The sequence below is a fragment of the Chrysochloris asiatica genome, unplaced genomic scaffold (assembly GCF_000296735.1).
Source record: "Chrysochloris asiatica unplaced genomic scaffold, ChrAsi1.0 scaffold00038, whole genome shotgun sequence".
NCBI classification, from domain to species: domain Eukaryota; kingdom Metazoa; phylum Chordata; class Mammalia; order Afrosoricida; family Chrysochloridae; genus Chrysochloris; species Chrysochloris asiatica.
Window position 1 is genome coordinate 5455516 of NW_006408556.1, and position 19799 is coordinate 5475314.

At 41.1% G+C, this 19799-nt stretch overlaps 1 protein-coding gene across 3 annotated transcripts; it reads left to right on the top strand.

Annotated features, from left to right (window-relative positions):
• The first annotated feature begins 332 nt into the window (after positions 1 to 332).
• KCTD20 (potassium channel tetramerization domain containing 20) lies at positions 333 to 11754 on the top strand. 3 transcript variants are annotated; one of them, XM_006860409.1, is made up of 7 exons: positions 339 to 539; positions 3618 to 3891; positions 6412 to 6514; positions 6855 to 6975; positions 8356 to 8553; positions 9822 to 9932; positions 11061 to 11754. In XM_006860409.1, exons 1-7 carry the CDS (start codon positions 380 to 382, stop codon positions 11351 to 11353), a joined length of 1260 nt encoding a protein of 419 aa, XP_006860471.1. In that variant the 5' UTR covers positions 339 to 379; the 3' UTR covers positions 11354 to 11754. The 3 variants fall into 3 exon arrangements, with proteins under 3 accessions (XP_006860472.1, XP_006860471.1, XP_006860473.1); XM_006860410.1 differs by lacking the exon at positions 3618 to 3891 and having other exon boundaries at positions 333 to 539; positions 11061 to 11576; XM_006860411.1 differs by lacking the exons at positions 3618 to 3891; positions 6412 to 6514; positions 6855 to 6975 and having other exon boundaries at positions 380 to 539; positions 11061 to 11353.
• The last annotated feature ends 8045 nt before the right edge of the window (positions 11755 to 19799 follow it).

The following is a 19799-nucleotide window of genomic DNA, read 5'->3' on the forward strand; positions in this document are numbered from 1 at the left end:
GTGGAGTCTGTTCCAACTCATAGTGACCCTGTACAGGGTTTCCGAGGCTGTAAATCTTCACCGGAGCAGAAAGCCTCATCTTTTCCCGCGGAACAGCTGGTAGTTTCAAACTGCTGACCTTAAGGTTCTCAGCCCAATTTGTAACCACTACACTACCAGAGTGCCTTCCTCAAAATTCCTTTTAATAAGAAATCACAAAAATGCTTTAAGAGTCCCATTTCTCTTTAGAACAAGAATGAGAGCTGTCCTTTCTAATTTTGCTTTCATGCCACAGAAGTCATTGGAAACCTGTTTTTGAAAGACTGTAAACCATGCATATTCCTGTCTTTTAGGATTAATCTCTGGTCAGCAGACAGTTCAGGATACAGATTCTCCAAGGATGAATGTTCACCGTGTCAGTGATGGTGACAGGTTATTGCGGCAGGAGGCCAGCCGCCTAGTGGATGATGCTTCAACTGCAACTCAAGAAAAAGATGCAAGTAGCCTGGCTTCATCTGGTCTTCAAAATCTTACTTATCCCCTAGGTCCCAGGAGTGATGGTACGATGATAGATCTTGACTTCATCTTGGGGGACTTTCTGACACCTGTAAAGCATCCATTCTACCCAGAAGTCATGAATTTACTTCTAAGTAAATTATCCAGTTAATTGGCTTAGCTTGTTTGTCATAATTGTATAAAGTTGACTATCATAAAACATCTCCAAATATTTAATCAGGTTAGCACATTTAACTTGGTGATAATGGTGTAAGAGAAACAGCAATGGGTTTGAAGTCAGAAGACAAATTAAAATTCAAGTTCCGCTGCATATTAGCTGTAACCATGGATGGGGACCTGTAAGCTTTCGGAGCCCTGTTTTCCTAAGCTACAAAACAGAGTTATTAATATTCTTCCTCATCCATAAGACTGGTAAATAAATGAGTTAATGGATGTAAAACTCTTGAAAAATGGCTAGGTTCTTGTTAACTTTTAATATAAACAATACAAATAATAATAGCAAGTATTCATTAAGGAATCCTAGTGTGGTGCTGTAAGGGTAAACACTGGACTGCTAACCAGAAGGTTGGCAATTCAAACCCACCAGCCACTCCTTGGAAACTCTGTGTTGTTGTTCAGTGCTGTGGAGTTGGTTTGGACGGATAGTGACACCCTGTATTGGGTTTCCGAGGAGTAGCTAGTGGTTCAAATTGACTTTGAATCTAGCACATTATCCTAAAGCGCCACACCAGGACTCCAGGAAACCTTATGAGTCAGACTCAAGGCACTTCACATTTGAGTATTCATTGTGCTAAGAACTTTACATACATTCTTTATCTCAGTTTGGCAAAGTATGGCCCATGGGTCACATCTGGCCCATTTGTTGTATAAATTTTATTGAAACACATTGGAGCCCATTTGTCTACATGCTGTCTATTGGTTCCTTTCCTGCTACTGTGTCAGGGTTTGACCCAAAAAGCCTAAAATATTTTTATTTCATGACCCTCTGCAGAAAGTTTGTTGCTCCGTACACTACTCCTCACAACTATTATTATTCTTGTTATTCAGGTGAGAAAGCTGAGGTAACCTTGTCACATTGTTATGATGTAGGGGACTAGGATTTTAATGGTTTTCTGACCAGGCTGTGTTAATGTTTTATTTGCATAAGTTGTTGGAAAAGCAGAGTATGACTGCCACCCTTGGGTAGACCATTAGGGAGAACTTGTACAGGGAGTCTTTTCCTGCACAGCCATTTAAACTGAGTAGAACCTGAGGTAGAGCTTGCTGTTCTTCAAACATCAAACTCAATTTAATTGCTTCACTGTTGGAAAATCAAGCATTCTTAAGAACTGAATTCATAATTCAGGTACTCGAAGTTTGATAGGAATGTTTTACATGGAAACTTAGCTCTTGGTGTGCAGGCACAGGGCTACATGTAAAACATATTAGAAGCTATAGGATGTGGACTCTAAATCAACTTGTGACCTAGGTTTTCGGTTTCTGTTATCTACAAATGAGTGGGCTAACATTTAAATGCACTTTAGCAAACTTACTTAGTTTTTTGAGTACAGAAAATCTGACTAATTTTCCAGAAGTATGGGCAGTAATCATGTTCCTGAATAATTATATACAAATTTAAAATACATGAAGGGCAGGAGTTGAGAACATTATTCAGTTTTATCTTATTTTCTTTCCAAAAGTAAAGTTTGAAGAAAACGTAGGAAAATGTTATGTAAGCTTACCAAATCTAGGTGATGGAACATGGATACTTGTTCTGTCTGTGCTTCTATAGGATGGAAATCTTCATTTTCTTTTTTCACATTAAAGTGAAATATATTAGGAGAAGGGCCTGTTGTTACAAGAATCCTCTAGTAAATCCTTTAGTAAATTCTTGATCCTATTGTCATCTAGGTTTCATATGTTTGGTTTTGAACCTGCTTTTTTGTATCATGTGGCTTTGTACCTTTTTAATTGTTCTCACACACTTTATTTCAGTTGATAGCCAACAGTTCTGTGAGGTCAGTGGAGAAAATATTTTTGCCCTGCATTTTGCAGATCATGAGCCAGGTTCAGAAAAATTAAGTGACTTAGAACAGCTTTTTGGAGACTAACAAAAACTGAGAATTCATGAATGAATCCTAATCCAGGGTCATTTGTACCAGACTTTTCTACTGAGAGCAAGAGGTGCCTGTTCTAAAAATGGTATAGATGCTGTTAGTGAATTGGATTCTCCACTGCATAGAGAAAAATGCATTTTTCTGTGAAGTTCTAGGAAAAAGTTTGGAGAATGTAGAAATGAATCATTTTGGCACACAAAAGTGGTAGTTGTTAAGTGCCTTCAAGTTGTTGCCAGCTCATAGTGATCTTGTTTATGGTTTCTGAGGCTTTAAATCTTTATGGGAGGAGCAGAAAGCCTCATTTTTCTCCTGTGAAGCGGCTGGTGCGTTTGAACCCTGTGCTCCCCATGAAAGTGGTTGGTTCCTTTAGTAAAGCACAGGAAATATACAAGTATTATTAAGAGGTAGGGGTTCTGGTGGTGTAGTGGCTACGTGCTTGTCTGTTAACCAAGAGTCTGCATTTCAAACCTACCATCTGCTCCACAAGAGGAAAATGTAGCAGTCAGCTCCTCAAAGATTACAGACGAGTTTTGCTCTGTCTTTCAGAGCCACTGTGAGTTAGAATTAGCTCAGTGGTACACAGCACCAACAGTTTGGAGGTAGAAGTGAAAGCAGAAGTAAAAACATGATTAACACTGTGGCATAAGACTTAAAGAGGTATGGGGTGCGGCAGAGGACTGCTGTTTTTCTACACAGACTTGTTTTCTGTTTGATTAATTTCAAAGGGGGGGGGCATACGTAGTTTAAAATGTCTTAATCATTTTGTTTTAAAGTATGTGTTTCTCTTTCTTCCTCACATAAACACACCTGGAAAAAAGCTCAAGCAGGCCAATATATATCTTATTTTGTACTTTTGTCTTTACTTACTCCAGGCAAGAGTTTTTGTCTGAATGCCTAAAAGTTTTTCTGTTGTTATTTGTTTGTAGAAGTTTTGTTGAAAAATTTTTTTTTACACAAAACAGTTTATTTTCTCCCCGAAGGCTTTTTACCATCAAGTTATTTTGGTTTATTTATCTGATATTTTAGAACTTTCACTTGACTATGCCTCCCAGCCAGCAAATCTTCAGTTCTCTCACATGATGCTGCTTCCCGAAGACATCAAAGGCTCTTGCTTCTCACCTGGGACTAAACGGAACCATGAACCCTTTATTGCTCCAGAACGATTTGGAAACAGCAGTGTGGGCTTTGGCAGTAACTCCCATTCCCAAGCACCAGAGAAAGTCACACTTCTTGTAGATGGCACACGTTTTGTTGTGAATCCACAAATTTTCACTGCTCATCCTGATACCATGTTGGGAAGGTAATTGACAATAATTTCCTTTCCGTTTCACTCTGCTCTCTAGGATGAGTAGCTAATACCTGCTGTTCATCTTGCATTTGATGTAAGAAAATCACATTGCTTATTTTTCTGCCTTCATATCTTTGTGAGACAGGGCAAGCTGGTTGATGCTGTTTTAAACTTAGTTTGCCTAACAAAGCTAGAGTAAAATGAGCCCCCACCCAAAATGTAAAATCTAGTTAAAATTATGGAAAATAGCCTACTGAAGTTTTTTCTGTATTCCTCTATAAGTCACTATAAAACAGAAGTCAGATATTTAATTTCTTTCAGCCACAATTTGTAAAACATCACAAGTCCTTCTGAGCTCTACAGCTCCAAGATGCTAGATAAGGGGAGACATGCATCGTAGGGTATCTTGGGCTTTTTTTGTTCTGTTTTTAATAGAAATTGCATTCGACAAATGGTCCATATGATACAGGACAAAGCACCACACAGGAGAAATTCTAAATGGACTCTTAGCCACTTACAATGAGATTTTATTTTATATCAAGATCTGACCTCACTCAGGACTTTGAGCTGAATTAGAAATCAGAATGAATCATTCACTTGCCAAATTCTAGACTAAGTGGAAATCGGCTATTTTGTGCTAAAATATACACATAAAATTCATAGCAGTTTGTAGCCAAGCCTATTGTTTCTCAGACATTTGAATTATAATGACACTAAAACAGTGTCATCAAAAACAGCGTTTCCCAGTTTGACCTTATATTTTATCAGGCTTGGCTTCCTGTCCTTAACCTTGACACTACCACAGCTATTGTCCCCATCCCCCAAAAAGAAGTATGCACCAGTGCAGGCTGGCTGAGGTGCATTGCCTCTGAAAATAGTGATCCAGAGAGGAAAGGCTAGCCTCTTCCGCATAATAGATTCCTGGGTGACGTCTGGGTTCTCTGAGCATAGGGAGGGTTGTCACATGAAGAAGAGAGCCTGATTCTTTAAGTGGTTCATGACACTGAGGAGGCCCTAGCTGAGAGACTTAGAATGATGAAATTTGTGGTATGTTCACTACTCTGATTCACAGCTGTCTCCACTAGATTTCACCCCAAGTGTTCCAGGAAAATGTCAGCATTCTATTCTCTAAAGACTCTGTTATTCAGGATGGATTTCTAATGCATGGTGCAGGGAATTGGAAAGTGTGTGATTGGGAATCTTTTACAGACCTTTAAAAGGCAGCCAGTTTAGAGTAGATGATAACAGTTGACCACAATTGAACAAAAGGCTTCCCAGTAGGTTAAGAAAAAAAATGTCAGGGAAATCTCCTTTGGGAAATCAAAATCAGGCTGGCAAAAAGTACTCCACTGCCTGAGCTGTCCTTTGTGCTGACTTCCATTTCCACAACTTATACCCAGAGTACAATAGGAAGAGCAGAAGTCATAGGGCCAGGAAACTGGAGGAGAAGAGCTGCAAGAAGAGAGGAAGAGGTGAATACGACTTCCTCCCTGTGCCCTCATGACCTTTGAGTTCAGGCCAGAGAAGGATGGCTTTTCTGAAATAACATCAAGCTGTCCATCAGCCTCCATTTGTACTTGGCCTGGAATTTCTATCTTTAGAGTAACTCCTTAGATTCAACAAGGACAATTTTTCCTAGAACTCCATCATTAAAATATACCAGGAAAGGAAAAGCATAATTTATCTGCACTAGTACAGATTCGTAGTGGTTACGAATCGGGCTGGGAACCGTAAGGTCAGCAGTTCGAAACTACCAGCGGTTCCGCGGGAGAAAGATGAGGCGTTTTGCTCCCATAAAGATTAACAGCCTCGGAAACCCTGTGCAGGGTCACTATGAGTCGGAACTGACTCCACGGCACATAACAACAACAATACAGACTCATCTATTAGATGTTGAAAAGCAAAACTCAGAAATATTGAGGGATGGCATACTAGATAGGTAAATGTTGGTAGGGTCGCAAGAAGGAACAGGAAAGGTCAGGGGCATAACACCCCATTTTCTGAACTGTCAAACTGGGTAGGCAGGTTTCTGGGGAGTGGAGAGGGTATAAAAGGCAACTGTCATGCACCCCAGAGATTTTCCAAGGGTCAACTCCACACTTGCTATACATTTGCTGTAAATGAACCTTGAGAAGTTGCTGTTTTATTCCTCCATGCACATAAAGACTTAAAGCATTTGCTACCTTGGATTAGACTAGGCGGTAGGCTGAACTTCAAAGTTAGCAATTCAAACCCACCAGCCCCTCTGCTGTAAATAAAGATTTACATAAATCTTTATGTCTCATCCCATAAAGATTTAGTCTTGGAAACCCTGTATATAAGGCCAATCTGAGTTGGAATTGACTCGAGGACAATGGGTTCAGTTTGATTTGGGTTTCTGCTGTCAAAAGGGAGTTTCCCTAAGACTTGATGGCTAGAGGGATCGGTTCCCAATGCAGTTTTTAACGTACACTCTGAGACAGTGGAATGAAGTCTTCCAGAATGTGGCATCAGGGAGAAAAGTTAGTGGTAACTGTGTTGTGTCTCTTTCAGGATGTTTGGACCAGGAAGAGAGTACAACTTCACAAGGCCCAATGAAAAGGGCGAGTATGAGATTGCTGAAGGAATCAGTGCAACAGTGTTTCGCACAGTGCTGGTGGGTTGTGGGGTTTTTTGTTGCATCTTCCTCCCTGATAATGCATGGTCAGTGACTCTGAGTCCCATCAAACTTTGTTCCTGACATTCGGGTCCCTGGTTCTGGTTATTGCTGTTTACTCCTTATGTCCTGTTTCTGTAACCTTCCTTCATTGGCTTACTCAGGTGTCAAGTTCTGATGCATCATGTTAGGATAGCCAGGAGCCTCTTTGCAGTTTAATTACTCACCCAATTTGGTGATAATTCCAGCAACCCATCCCTCTAATAAGAATGAATAGGGTAGAAAATGTCATTTTCACCTTGTTTTTTGCCTACATTTCTTCTTTATAATCTATTTGCAGGATTATTATAAAACTGGCATCATCAATTGTCCTGATGGCATCTCTATTGCAGACCTTAGAGATACATGTGATTATCTCTGCATTAACTTTGACTTCAACACCATCAGGTGTCAAGACCTGAGTAAGTACAGGAGGAGCTACCATACTTTTAATTTGCTTGGAATTACCTGATTGTTTTCAGTACTAAATGGGGATTTCAAGTGTGGGTTGCAAGTCATCTACAAAGGTAGAGCCCTGGTACTAATTAGTTAGTTCTTTTTCTTGCCTCAAAGTTGTTAGAAATGAGAGTCAACAAAGGACAACAGGTAGTAAGTAGATCTTCAGTCTAATCTGGCCACTTAGTCACCAAGCATTTCCCCTAGCAGGAGTTGGGCAGTGTCATTCAACTGTTTAACATACAAGGATACTGCTTTTGAGACCTAAGGAAAGACTCACAACAATCAAATGATATAAATTGTCTGGGTTCTTCTTACCCATTATTTTTATCTTTATTATTAACCTGGTGTTTAAGTGCCGTACAGATAAGGACTTGCTTAAATTTTAGAACAGTTAACCATGCTGCATAGCTGATAAACTCATCTAGTAAATAAGACTGCTACATGATCTTGCTCTCAAGACAGCATTAAAGTTGGGCCTAGAACTCAGATTGTATGGCTATAAATATCATGCTTTTATCATTATGTAAGCTTCCTGAAACATTTAACACATTTTTTGAAGTTGTTACTTTTAGGTGTTGTTGATTCTGACTCACAGTGGCCACATGTAACATGTTTTCTTGAGGAGCAGATAGGTTTCCGCTGCCAGCCTTTAGGTTAGCAGCATAGCACTTAACCATTTGCACCACCAGGGGTCGCTATTCTTTGAAGTACATAATCCATCTTCCTACATGTTCCCTGAAGATCTCTGGACTTGTGATTTCTCTGTGGGTCGATCACATATTTACAGAAAGCTCTTTTGTTTCTGCAAACTAAGGTTACTCTTCTACTGTTATTAAGCGCCCTCAAGTTGGTTCTGACTCATAGCGACCCTGTATAGGGTTTCCGAGGAGCAGATGATGAGCTTGAACTGCCAACCTTGAGGTTCAAACCGACCTTGAAGTCCAGTACATTAGCCCACAGCACCACATCAGGACTCCTTCGTCTACTGTGGTACTGTATAATTACTGAAATCGGGATCCAGAGCATCTTCAGAAGTCATCCCCAGATGATGGCTCTGTCTCTTGTATAATATGCACTGACAGTGACACTGCTGCCCAACAAAACTCAGTTGATCAGAATAATCAGGGATTATTAAACTTGGGTTCATTGAAGAGTGGTAGAATAGGGAAAAACATCTTAACAAAGTCACCTTATCCCCTTGGAACAGGAAACAGTCTCTTTGCCTTTAAACACACCACTTCTCTGCACCTTACTGTGATCCTAGCTATTGCATCACAATCTTTTATCATTCCAGTAATAACATGCATTTGGGCAGAAAGTTCACCTGTGTCTTCTCTCACCAGGTGCGTTACTGCATGAACTCTCTAATGATGGTGCTCACAAGCAGTTTGATCACTACCTCGAAGAGCTGATCCTTCCCATCATGGTGGGCTGTGCCAAGAAAGGCGAGCGAGAGTGCCACATTGTTGTGCTGACAGATGAGGATTCTGTGGACTGGGATGAAGACCACCCCCCACCCATGGGGGAAGAATATTCCCAAAGTAGGAGACCCCAACACCACGTAGATATTTTCAGCAAGAAACACACATTGAATTGCTGCCCAGAATAGCAATTCACTCTTACTACCAGCATGAATAGCACACTAAGCTGGATGATCAGCCTTCAGCAGTGGCAGGAGTTCTCATCTTCATACTGGGGAATATAGTGGATCGTTGACGTCTACTATGTCAGATAACCAAGGAAGCACTGCTCGTGGTTTCATTCGTTTCTTGACATTTTTTAATCTTTTTGAATTGATAATTCAAAATTCAAGGATGTACACTGAAATGTCTTATCAACCCTGTCCCACCCACCAAGTTTTTATCTTTTTTTTCACTATCCTTCCAGATGTACTCAGTGTACCTATATAAGTAATTACATACACAACTTTTCTCATTTTTTCAAATGATACTGTCCATTACCATGACCACATCCGTGTTCCTTTTTGTGGCTGTATGAGTGTGCCTTAACTGATTTAGTAAGTCCCATTGATGGACATTTAAGCTGTGTCCAGTCTTTCACCATTATGATGCTGCACTGAATATCCTTTTACATAGTCTTCTCACACATGTATCTTTCTAGAATATTCCTAAAAATTGAACTTCTGCGTCAAAAGCTTTGTGCTTTTAATTTTACAGATGTTGCCAAACTGCCCTCCATCAAAGCTGTACTAATTTATACTCACAAAACTATATGTGACAGGCTTGTTCCTCACTCTTTCACCAACACAGTATTTTACTAAATAGGTAAAGCAGCATCTTACCAAGTTTAAATTTGTATTTTCTCATTTCATGAGTGAGGATGAACATCTTTTTAATTTCAAGATGTTTTCATTTCTTTACCTAATTATATTTGTGTCTTTTGCCCATTACAAAACTGAATTGTTGTTCATCTTTTACTTACAGGTTTATAAAATCTATTTATGGTAGTTTAGTGTATACCCTAAGAAAATTAGCTTATAATGAGTTGTATCTATTTTCCTCAGTTGGTTACCTATATTTTGAGTTTTGTCAACAGTGGTTTGGGCTGTGTAGAGAAGTAGTTTTCTGTTGCCAACCATATTTCTTTTATGTCTTCTAGGTTTTATGTTATATGTGGAAATGCCTTCCCCACTTTATTTAAAAGACTCCTCTGATTTTAATATTTTAATCCTTTATTCATTTATTTAACATTTAATCTTTGATTCAACTGGGTGGGGTTTTTTTTGGCTTCCTTAGTTGAATCTGTTACAGAACTCATAATAATTCCTTTTTTTTTTTTTCTTTCCTAGTTCTGTATAGCTCCAAACTGTACAGATTCTTCAAATACATTGAGAATCGAGATGTTGCAAAAACAGTGTTGAAGGAACGGGGCCTGAAAAACATTCGCATTGGAATTGAAGGTAAGAAAAAATTTAGTCAGTGTTAATGTTTGTCCTCACACATCCTTTTTAGTTTAAGTTGAAGATGCATTAAAACAGCCCAGGACAATCAGAACAAAGGGGCACTTGGGGGGTTGGGGAGAGAACACTCACCAAGTGAGAACCATTTTGCCAGCAATCTTGGTGAGAAGGTTTCTGAGATCCTTCTGAGTATTACAGGTTGGGGACTCAAAATTTCAAGTATTCCATTATATACTTATTATATACCTTTGAGGAACATTGGAAATATTTTCAGAATGACTTTAAGTCGTTTGAGCAATGACCTGTGGCCCTCAAGTTCATAAAGGGTCTCAGACTGATTCGTGGAGGGTACTGAAGCCACTTTATCTCTCCCATCCCACCTTTTTTTTTTTTTTTTTTTGACTCCTCCTGCCCACAGAATTCCTCAGACCTTCACTGTGTCTGATTTAGGTTGGAATTTAAAACTGGAAGAAATTCTAAGATGATTCATTTAAAACTTTCCATGTGTCCGTTGTAGTCTCCTGGGAAACCCCAGGGACAGAATGATAGAGACCCTCATTCCAGGCTAACATCAAAGTCTACTACTGTAGCATATACCTCATACATAACTGCTCTCCTGGTTCTAGCCTCTGATGCTGCTCTAAGATGACTCAGCTATTTGGGCAGGACCGCTGTGTTTTCTTTATAAATAGTTCACCTCCCTTAACTGTTCCTCATACAACGTACCTGCTAACCCATTGCCAGTTGAATGGAGTACCATTCATAGTGACCCCTCCCTCTAGGTAAATGCATTAAGAGACTTGAAGTAGCCCTGCCCTGGCAGGATTTTTGTTCTGTGATGATGTTGACTGTAACTAAAGACTCTTCAAATGAATAAGGTTTCTCTTCCCCTTCCATTAGAATTGTTACTTTCCTTAGATTTTGAAAAAAATGTATTAGTCTGAGCAAGAGGGAAGCAAGCACTTTTAGAGGGTAGGGATCAGTAACTGGTTTAGCTTCACAAGTACTTTTCATGCAGTCTTTAGGTTTATGAGGAAATTGTTGTGGCTAAAATGGAGCAAGTATGGACTGACACCAGAGTGAGCAATTTACCAGAGTCACAGGGATGGACCTTTTTCATTGTTCCAGGTTATCCTACCTGTAAAGAAAAGATTAAGAGAAGACCTGGTGGCCGGTCTGAAGTCATCTACAATTATGTGCAGCGCCCCTTTATCCAGATGTCATGGGAAAAGGAAGAAGGCAAGAGTCGCCATGTGGATTTCCAGTGTGTTCGAAGCAAATCCTTAACTAATTTGGTAGCTGCTGGAGAGGATGTTTTGGAGGACCAGGAGATAATAATGCACCACCCACCCCAAGTGGATGAACTTGATCGGCTGAATGCCCCACTGTCTCAGATGGAGTCTAATGACTTTCAGGAGTAGGGCCAGCTGTGGGTCCCCTCCTTTCTAGAGCTTTTCCTCTGGACTGCCCACACCCAGTCCTTCCCAGGGTTTGTCTCATTCTGAGAAGGGGATGTATTTCTCCCCCATCCTTTCCCTTTCTCCCATAATTAATGTGTCCTTTTCCATAAGTGCATACCTCCAGCAGGAGGTGAAAAAGGACTAGTAAGCAAGCTACCAACTTTGTAGCAACCCTGAGAACTTGAAAATTTTGTGTCTGGTGCTGTTCATTGAGTCTGTAACTGCAAAAGCAGGAAGGGAAATCAAGGCTCCTGTTGCCTCATATTCAGCAAAACAGTCCTTTGTCCTTAACACCCAGTTGTTGATTTTTGTTAGTTTTGTTTTATACCAGGCAAATCACTTAGCAACAAAGGGACCAAACTTAAAAAGGAGACTATCTCCTGAAAGCAGGCACTGAGGGGTGATCATTACAGGTTAATGAGCAATCCATTCCTGGTGGTCCCTGCACCCAGATTGCTCTGAGAAGAACAAGACACTCATTCAAGATGTCCAGAAGGAAATTAAGAGCCTACATTCAATCTCATTTTCCTTTTTAATAGTGGATAATCCACAACTCTGGCAGGAGGGGTAATGTCATGACAATATTTAGAAAACTTTTTGAGCTTAAGCAGATGATTCATTTGGAATGAAACTCACTACTGAAGTAGAAGAACCTTTCCAAATCAAGCCACTTTGATTATCCAGACTTGGAATGTGATGTGAAGCTATGGGTCTTGGGCCCTGGGTGTGGCTGAGAGGCCTTAGACAAGGCTTAAAGGTGTTCAGGATGTGGAAGAAATAAGTGAAGTGCTCAATGGAAAGAGGGAGGAAGCACTTGGGGTGACGCTGGGAGGAGAAATGTCACCTTTGCACAGGTTGCCCCAGTATGGAGATTTTTCTTTGGATATTTTTTCCATACTGTGGAATTTCTTTAATGTTAATATATTTGTTTTTGAAACAGCTTACCAGCTTTTACACACTAGTTATAAAAACATACCAGTGTCAAAGGAAAGGTGAATTGAGAAAAAATTAGGCCGAAGTAATCTTGATCTTTCTGCCCAGTTGACAGTGCATGAAATCCCTTTCTCTGCCGCTTCATGATTGTTAACAGCAGAGATGATGATCAGCACCTCTGTGTGGTGATGGGGGAGATGCCTTCAGTCTAGAAACCAAACAGTCCAGAGCCAGATGTGTTTTGAGGTTAGCTCCCATTTGGTTTCAAAAGTTGGCCTCCTAGTATCTCACATTCAGCACATTTACTCACCAGATTCTGAAGAGGCACACTTTCCTTCATGCTTTATAATACAAGAGAATGACTTTGGTTTTCATTTCTGTGAGATACATTAGGGCAAGGTACTTGACTCCATTTATGACTTCCCCGAGGTAGGGTTCTCCAAAGATAAAGTCAGGATACTCTTTCCAGGCTTGACCAAGAGTTAAGAATGTGTTCTCTGTGCATGTGACCATAATTACAGTGGAAATCAAGGCCCTGTTCCTTACACAGAAAGGGAAATAGTTGTAAAGGGTAAAGTGAGCATTCCCACATGTGCGGGCTTCTACTTGGCAAGGCTGATGGCTGGAGCTAAAGCGATGATCTTACAACCAGAGGTAGTTTTTCACTGTGTAAAGCTAATTGGGGCTCATATTTGAGGTCAGGTTTGGCTTTGACCTTACCAGCACCACATTCATACCAACTAACAGTTGACCAGCCCCGTTGTTTAGTGGTGCTTCCTTTATCCTTTGCAGTGGACTCCCATGCCATTTACAAAGGAATTTTATTTATGTACCTAGGATTTTCATCATGAGTTTTTTTTTTTTAAATATGTACAACTTTCCCTCAGTATACAGCTTATGTGTTAAGTGTAAATACTCCACAGCTAACACTCTTAATAGCCCTTGTATCAGTAAAAAGACAGGTATGAACCTCAATGGCATGTACTTGACAAGTTCTATGTAAATGATTCATTTTCTCAGGCTTTGAAGAACTAAGACATTTTCCCCACAGTTTAGGTTAACATGCTCTTGGTCCCAGCCCAGGTGGTGTAACTGAGCTGGAACTATCTGGAAGTAAATCTTTCTGCCAGTGTCACGTGGGTGACAGTGGCTTAGGGCTAACTTGGAGTAGTTGGGTAGTTCAACTCAGGACATTCATTGGTCCTCACATGGACAAAGGCAGGGCTGTGGTCATACCTTCAAAGTCAGTTTACCTTGATAGCTGAGTAAGAGTACATTTCATAATTTGAAAAAAAAATGGAAATCAAGTTTGGTTTTTTTTTAAGTGCCTAAATAAATAAGCCAAGCTGTTTGTATAGAACATTTTCATAAGGAAATGGCTTTTACCCAGAATATCTTACTCAGAGGCATCTCAGCAAGCCAAGATAAACCTGAATTTGAGGGTTAGAATCTGAGTTTGTGTGCATCATATCATGTATACTGATTAGGAAATGCTTGCCTTTGAGCAGCTAGGAAGAGCAAGGAGACACGGTGGTCAATGAGCTTTTATGGAAGAAAGGCACTGAAAGAATAACAGCAAAAAGGAAGGTAGACAGAGCCTGGACTTACTGCACAGTGTGCAATAGCCAGTATGATTTTAAACACGAAGAGAACAGTGTGCTAACTAACGTGTACATTTCTGTGGAAAAAACCCAAGAAGGGTGATGATGTATTTGCAAGCAGTATTTCAAAGGGTCCTTTCTTAAATGAAAGTAAATTTTTATTCACAGAGCACAGGCTTAAACGCTATAATAATGTGGGATAGAAAGCTAAGAATCAAAGTTTTAGTTATTGATGCACTGCCAAGACTTGCCATCATTTTGAAATTGTTAACATGGGCATGGTGGGCCCAGAAAGAAAACCTGATGCTTTCCTGAAACATAGAGCCAGGACTGTGTCCTGGCTGGGACTGCTTCAGGAGAATGTTACATTTTCTCTTACAGGCAGAATGTCAGTAGGTTTTGCCTCTTTTACTTTGTATTTACTTTAAAGTTGCACTTGTTCACCTACCAGTGTTTACGAAATCCTGTATCTGGGATGCTTTTTCTATAATTAAAGTATTATCATTTGTGTGTTTGTTCAGTCTTTTAGCAGAAAACTAGAAGTTAAGAGGTGGTACCCACAACTGCCCAGGACAGACGTCTGCCTTTCCTAGGAAACATAGGGTTTGCCTTGCTCCTGTGGGTACTTTACCCATCCTGGTATTTCTTTATAACTCATAGCTACCAGAGCCCTTTGTGGTCAGCCCTCTTTCAAATTCCTGGTTAACTTCCCACAGCTCATGAAATCTAACTAAACAGGACCTAACATAGCCAAACGTCAATTAAAAAGGGTGGAGGAGTTAGTTGTGATTTAGAGTAAGTGAGGAACACTGGCAGAAATGAAAGGCACGTGAAAAGGGGAAGGCAGAGTCTTGGCAAGCACCTGGGAAATACTAGTAAAACCTCCTGCTCATTCCTTGGTTGTGATTTTGTTCCCCTCCAGTTGAGTGTCTGCTGGGCAACCTCAGTTCATGTAGCCTAGGAGCTTTTTGGTGATACAAGCTCAAAGGGTGCACACCGCCCGTCCAGGCCTACCTTGTTCAAAATCTTAAAGACCGATGGCCTGTGCAGAGTAGCTTAGGCAGAGGATGAGTCACAGATTATCTGCATTCCAGCTATGTTAAAACTTATGTTGGCTGCACTGTGCTTTCCAGTCAAGATCAGTACTGTATAGGTGTGAACATAGACATCTGCAAACAAAATTTGGACCCATACGCGACAGAAGGTAAAAATTTCTTTAAAAAATCATTACTATGAGCCTGAGAGTAAATGGCAGAGGAGGAAATGGAAACATGCTCAATCACAGATCAAGAAACGGTTCAAAAGTCAACCATCCGCTGGACAATTGATGCTTACAGTTTTCTGGGGTTCTCAAAGGTCAGTTTTGGAGCACTATCCAGAAAAAGGGCCAACAATCAACAGTGCTCATTACAGTGATGAAGAGCTGAAGCCTAAACTTCGGATTCAATGCAGAGGACTGCTATCCAAGGGTGTTGTGATTTTGTATGACTACGCACACCATTAACATCTGCTCACACTGTTAACACCCTGCAAAAACTTAATTTTGAGGTGTTAAAGCATCCTCCTCATAGTCCTGTTGTTGCTTCATTGGACTTTCACCTACTTGGTCCTCCAAAAGCAGCCTTGTGAGGACGAAGATTCACCTCTGATGAAGTGAAGACAATGGTGCATTTGTGGCTCACAACTTGGCCTAACACACTTTTAAATAAAGGAGTATGTAAGCTTGATGATGGACAAAGTGCACTGAAAGCAAGGAGATTGCGTCGAAAAATGATATATTTGTCTTTTCTAATAGTTGATTAAATTCCACTGCGAGAGTTCAGATAATTTTTTGACTCACCCTCACACACACACACATATATATATGTTGTTGTTAAGTGTCGTCAAGTCGGTTCCGACCCATAGCAACCCTGTATAGGGTTTCCGAGGCTGTAAATCTTTACGGGAGCAGAAAGCTCCATCTTTCTCCTGCAGAGCAGCTGGTAGTTTCGAACTGCTGACCTTGCAGTTCACAGCCCGATTCGTAACCACTATATATATATATGGAATTTGATGGTACATGCTCACTGATGGCTCCCATTTAAGAAGGCTCTGAGGCTTCTGACTTGGACAGCTGGGTACAGTGAGCTAGAAAAACAGACTTATCGAGAAGAGAGAAGTTCCATTTTGACAATTTTAGTTTGAACCTGTAGGAGGTTTGTCCAGATGGTGATTTCTAATAGGTAATTAACTATTTGGTTTGTCAGAGGGACTTTGAAGACCTTCCCACAGAAATGAGTCCTGATGTGGGCCTGAAGGATAAGCACTGCACTGCCAACCACAAGTTTGATGGTTCAGGTCACCAGCTGCTCCTTGGAAACCCTTTACAGGTACACTGTTGAGTTGGAACTGACTCAACGGCACTTGAGCCACTGAGAAATCACACAAGTGAAAACGGTAAAAGGCAGAGAGCTCTGAGCAGCACTAGCAGCAGTTAGGGCGCTGAAAAGAATCAAGAAAGGAGTCAGAGGTAGGAGGGCAATATGGCACTATTAAAATATTCAGTACAGCCGACTAATCATGAAGACTGCAGAGAATCCAATGGCTATGGTAGTCAAGACACTGGTGACTACAGGAATTACTATACCAATCAATTCTAGTATGTTCTGTATATGGGATAATTAATCCTAGTTTTTGCATGTGAGAGACAGCAGACACATGGACTGAGGGGAGAGGGAAATAAGGAAATATATGATTGCAGTGTTCCTTACATTCTTCACGACTACTAGATCCATGCTTTTATCCACAGCCCCCCAAATTTCAAAATTCAATTTTTTTTGCCAAATCAATACTACTTAAAGATGTCCAGGAAGTTTTTAAAGCCCCTCATAATTCTGTGCTGGCTTGTTAATACACTAATATGCATGTAAGTATCATTCAATTGAATTCAGCTTAAATGGCATTTGGGTTACACAAAGGCCCAGGAGACAGAACAGGGCAAAGCGAATCAGGAAAGGTACTTTACAAACAAATGATGCTGAGGAAACACAGTGGAAATGGATGCCAGAGGACACCTACTATGCCATATAGATGAGCTTTTAAATTAACAACAGTATGGTAAAGGAGCTCTTGTAGCGTAGTGGTTACAAATTGGGCTGTGAACCGCAAAGTCAGTAGTTCAAAACTACCAGCCGCTCTGCGGGAGAAAGATAAGGCTTTTTGCTCCCATAAAGATTTACAGCCTTGAAAACCCTGTACAGGGTCACTATGAGTCGGAATCGACTCCTCGGCACATAACAACAACAAACACTTGAGTGTTTAGAGTATTTTGAAACAATAATTCAGGAACAGACAGAATCTGCTCCTGTTTTAGTATGTAGTAATTACCATTCTGTTCTTTTCTAACTCCCCCAACTGTAGTAGGAAAGAGCTCTTGTGTGAACCAGATCCACAGCCTGTTTCTCAACACATTTCCTGAGACCCATAGTCTTGAAGACATTACTCACTTTGGCTGCATTCAGCTTCTCTCTGCTTGTACCTCCCACCCTCAGGGGGCCTTTGACCCCCCCCTTCCCCACCCCACCACTTCTTGCCTCTTTCTGAGGTTCCTTTCCATGTTCATAAAAGGGGCTAAGGGTGGAACATAGTAAGACTTCTCCCTGCCCACATGGACTGTTAAGAGCTGACAAGTCCTATCCCACAAGATCATGAGACCTAGTTGACCCCAAAGTGGAGAGTGGGGGGAGGGGGCTGGGTTGGAAACAGCTGTATGAAGGGTCTGACAGCTGAAAGCACGTGTCAGCCACCTTTTTTACCTTACTGCAAGGAGGGGAGGTCCCAGTGCCGCATGTGTCTGGGCCAACAGAAGACAGTCTCTGTGTATACAAACAGTTCAGAAGACTTGCTCTCTGGGAACAAAAAAATCAGTCCCTGATTCCCAGTCAGAAAAGAAGCACTTTGTATAAAGATGGTGTTCCCTGGTTTATGGACAATGGGTTTAAAAAGCCGCCAGCAATCTGACTCTGAATTAAGCCACTTTGCTTTAAAACACATTTCCACTACTGTTTTCACACAGTTTATTCAGAAGTTTAAAGGTTAAAATGTGGGTAAATTCCCCTAAAACAAATCATCCCGTCATTCCCCAACACACAAACTCTACCACTCTCCTTACTTCTCTTTACCCTGGCTTACCACACACTCTTGCAAAAACACTCAGGGGCCAAGACCCAACTATTTGGTAATACAAAAAGACTATAAAGTTACACAAAAGAATCCCATTTACTTCCCTTTTCACTAACAGACTATGAATAAAAAATTAAGGGCAAACGCATTACCTTCATCCAGAGTTAGACTTCCCTACCTACCATTCTTTTTCTTCCTTCTTGAGACGTTAAAACCCAGAGCAGTCTTACTCTAGAGAATCCATTTTTCTTTTCTGAATGGCTAAGACAGACTTTCCTTTCAAAGCTGATCTTAACAACCTCAAGACTGGCAGAAAGCAGGCCATGACTCTCTGCAACAGGCAAAGTTACCAACACAGGTGCAAAATGATGCTTTAGGAGCTATCACAACTTAAAAAAGGTTAAGAATGCATTAATGAGGAGCCTCCATACTTTTGACACAGCAAAATGCCCCTAGAGGTGGTGGCAGCTGTGAGAGAGAAGGCACTTGGTGCTAAGATTCAGAGGGTCCTCAGGAGAGAAAGCTGCAGCAGAGGCCCAGCTGCAGGCGACCCTTGGGAGGGTGGTGGGGTGACAGTATCCCCTAGGAAGGCATCTGCAAAGGAAAAAATGTCCAATCATGATTCCAAGGCATAATGGTTACTTAGAGTTGAGGGGAGGAGAAATACCGAGAGAAAAGTAAACACAGTTGCACCAAGGACTGAGGACTTGGCTGCCGGCTCTGCACTTTCTAGTGGCCTGGTTCCTTCAACGTTTCCAAGAAGGATCTGGAGACCTTGCAGAAGCAGAACGGCACCCTGGACATGTGGTCCAGGTCTCCTGCCTCTGGCTGGGCTCTCTTTGCTGTGTTCCCAGGAAATCAAAGGAGTTCTTGGCAGCACCACTTACAGGCGTATTGCTGGCCCTCAGTGACAATCGCCTTAGGGTTCTCCACATGATACGGGGGCTCCTTGGCAATACCCAATGACTTCTGGGCCCTTCAGAGCAGCAATGGCTCAAGCTGGTATCCCCCTCCATCAACACTCAGAAAAGCAGCATGAGTATTTTAGATTGGGGGATATAAATCAATGGATTGAGGGTCTTTATCCTAGTACCATAAATAAAGTGCACCATGAATGGAGGCTAGACAAAGAGCTACTCCCCAGAGACCGAGGTATGGAGACAAACCACCATTGCCAGCCCCTCAGAGGCTGGTGGACCACTTCCGTCGGCCAGAATGCTGGCTGTTGAGGCTTCCGATATTGCTGTATTTCCATAGTACTGTGGATTTTAGCTATCATATATATATATAAAAATACTTCGTGGGCTTGGCAGATAAAACATCACAAAATCACAGGAATTGGCTGACATCAGTGAGTATACGTTAAAATCCCAATAATATTGGATGATGGCTGTTTTCCCCCTTCATTCTGATGAACTCAGGAAAACACACGCTGTTTGTTTTGTTTTGAACACCTATTAAATTGACTTATGAGGCTGCTAATGAAGCAGGCCAACTGGTTAGGGCTGATGGAGTAGAAACAGTTGTCTTTGTTCTTTACCTTTCCAGACACCTCATGGAAGAGAATCCACTTACTATCACATTTCAGGAGATTTTACCATGACAACTGGTAAGTTCCATAACACGTCTTGGAAGCTCTTCTAAAAATGTGTAAGAGGAAAACCGTGATGCTGTACAAAGCTCTGCTCAACTGAGGTTCCGTGTCCAGGGTA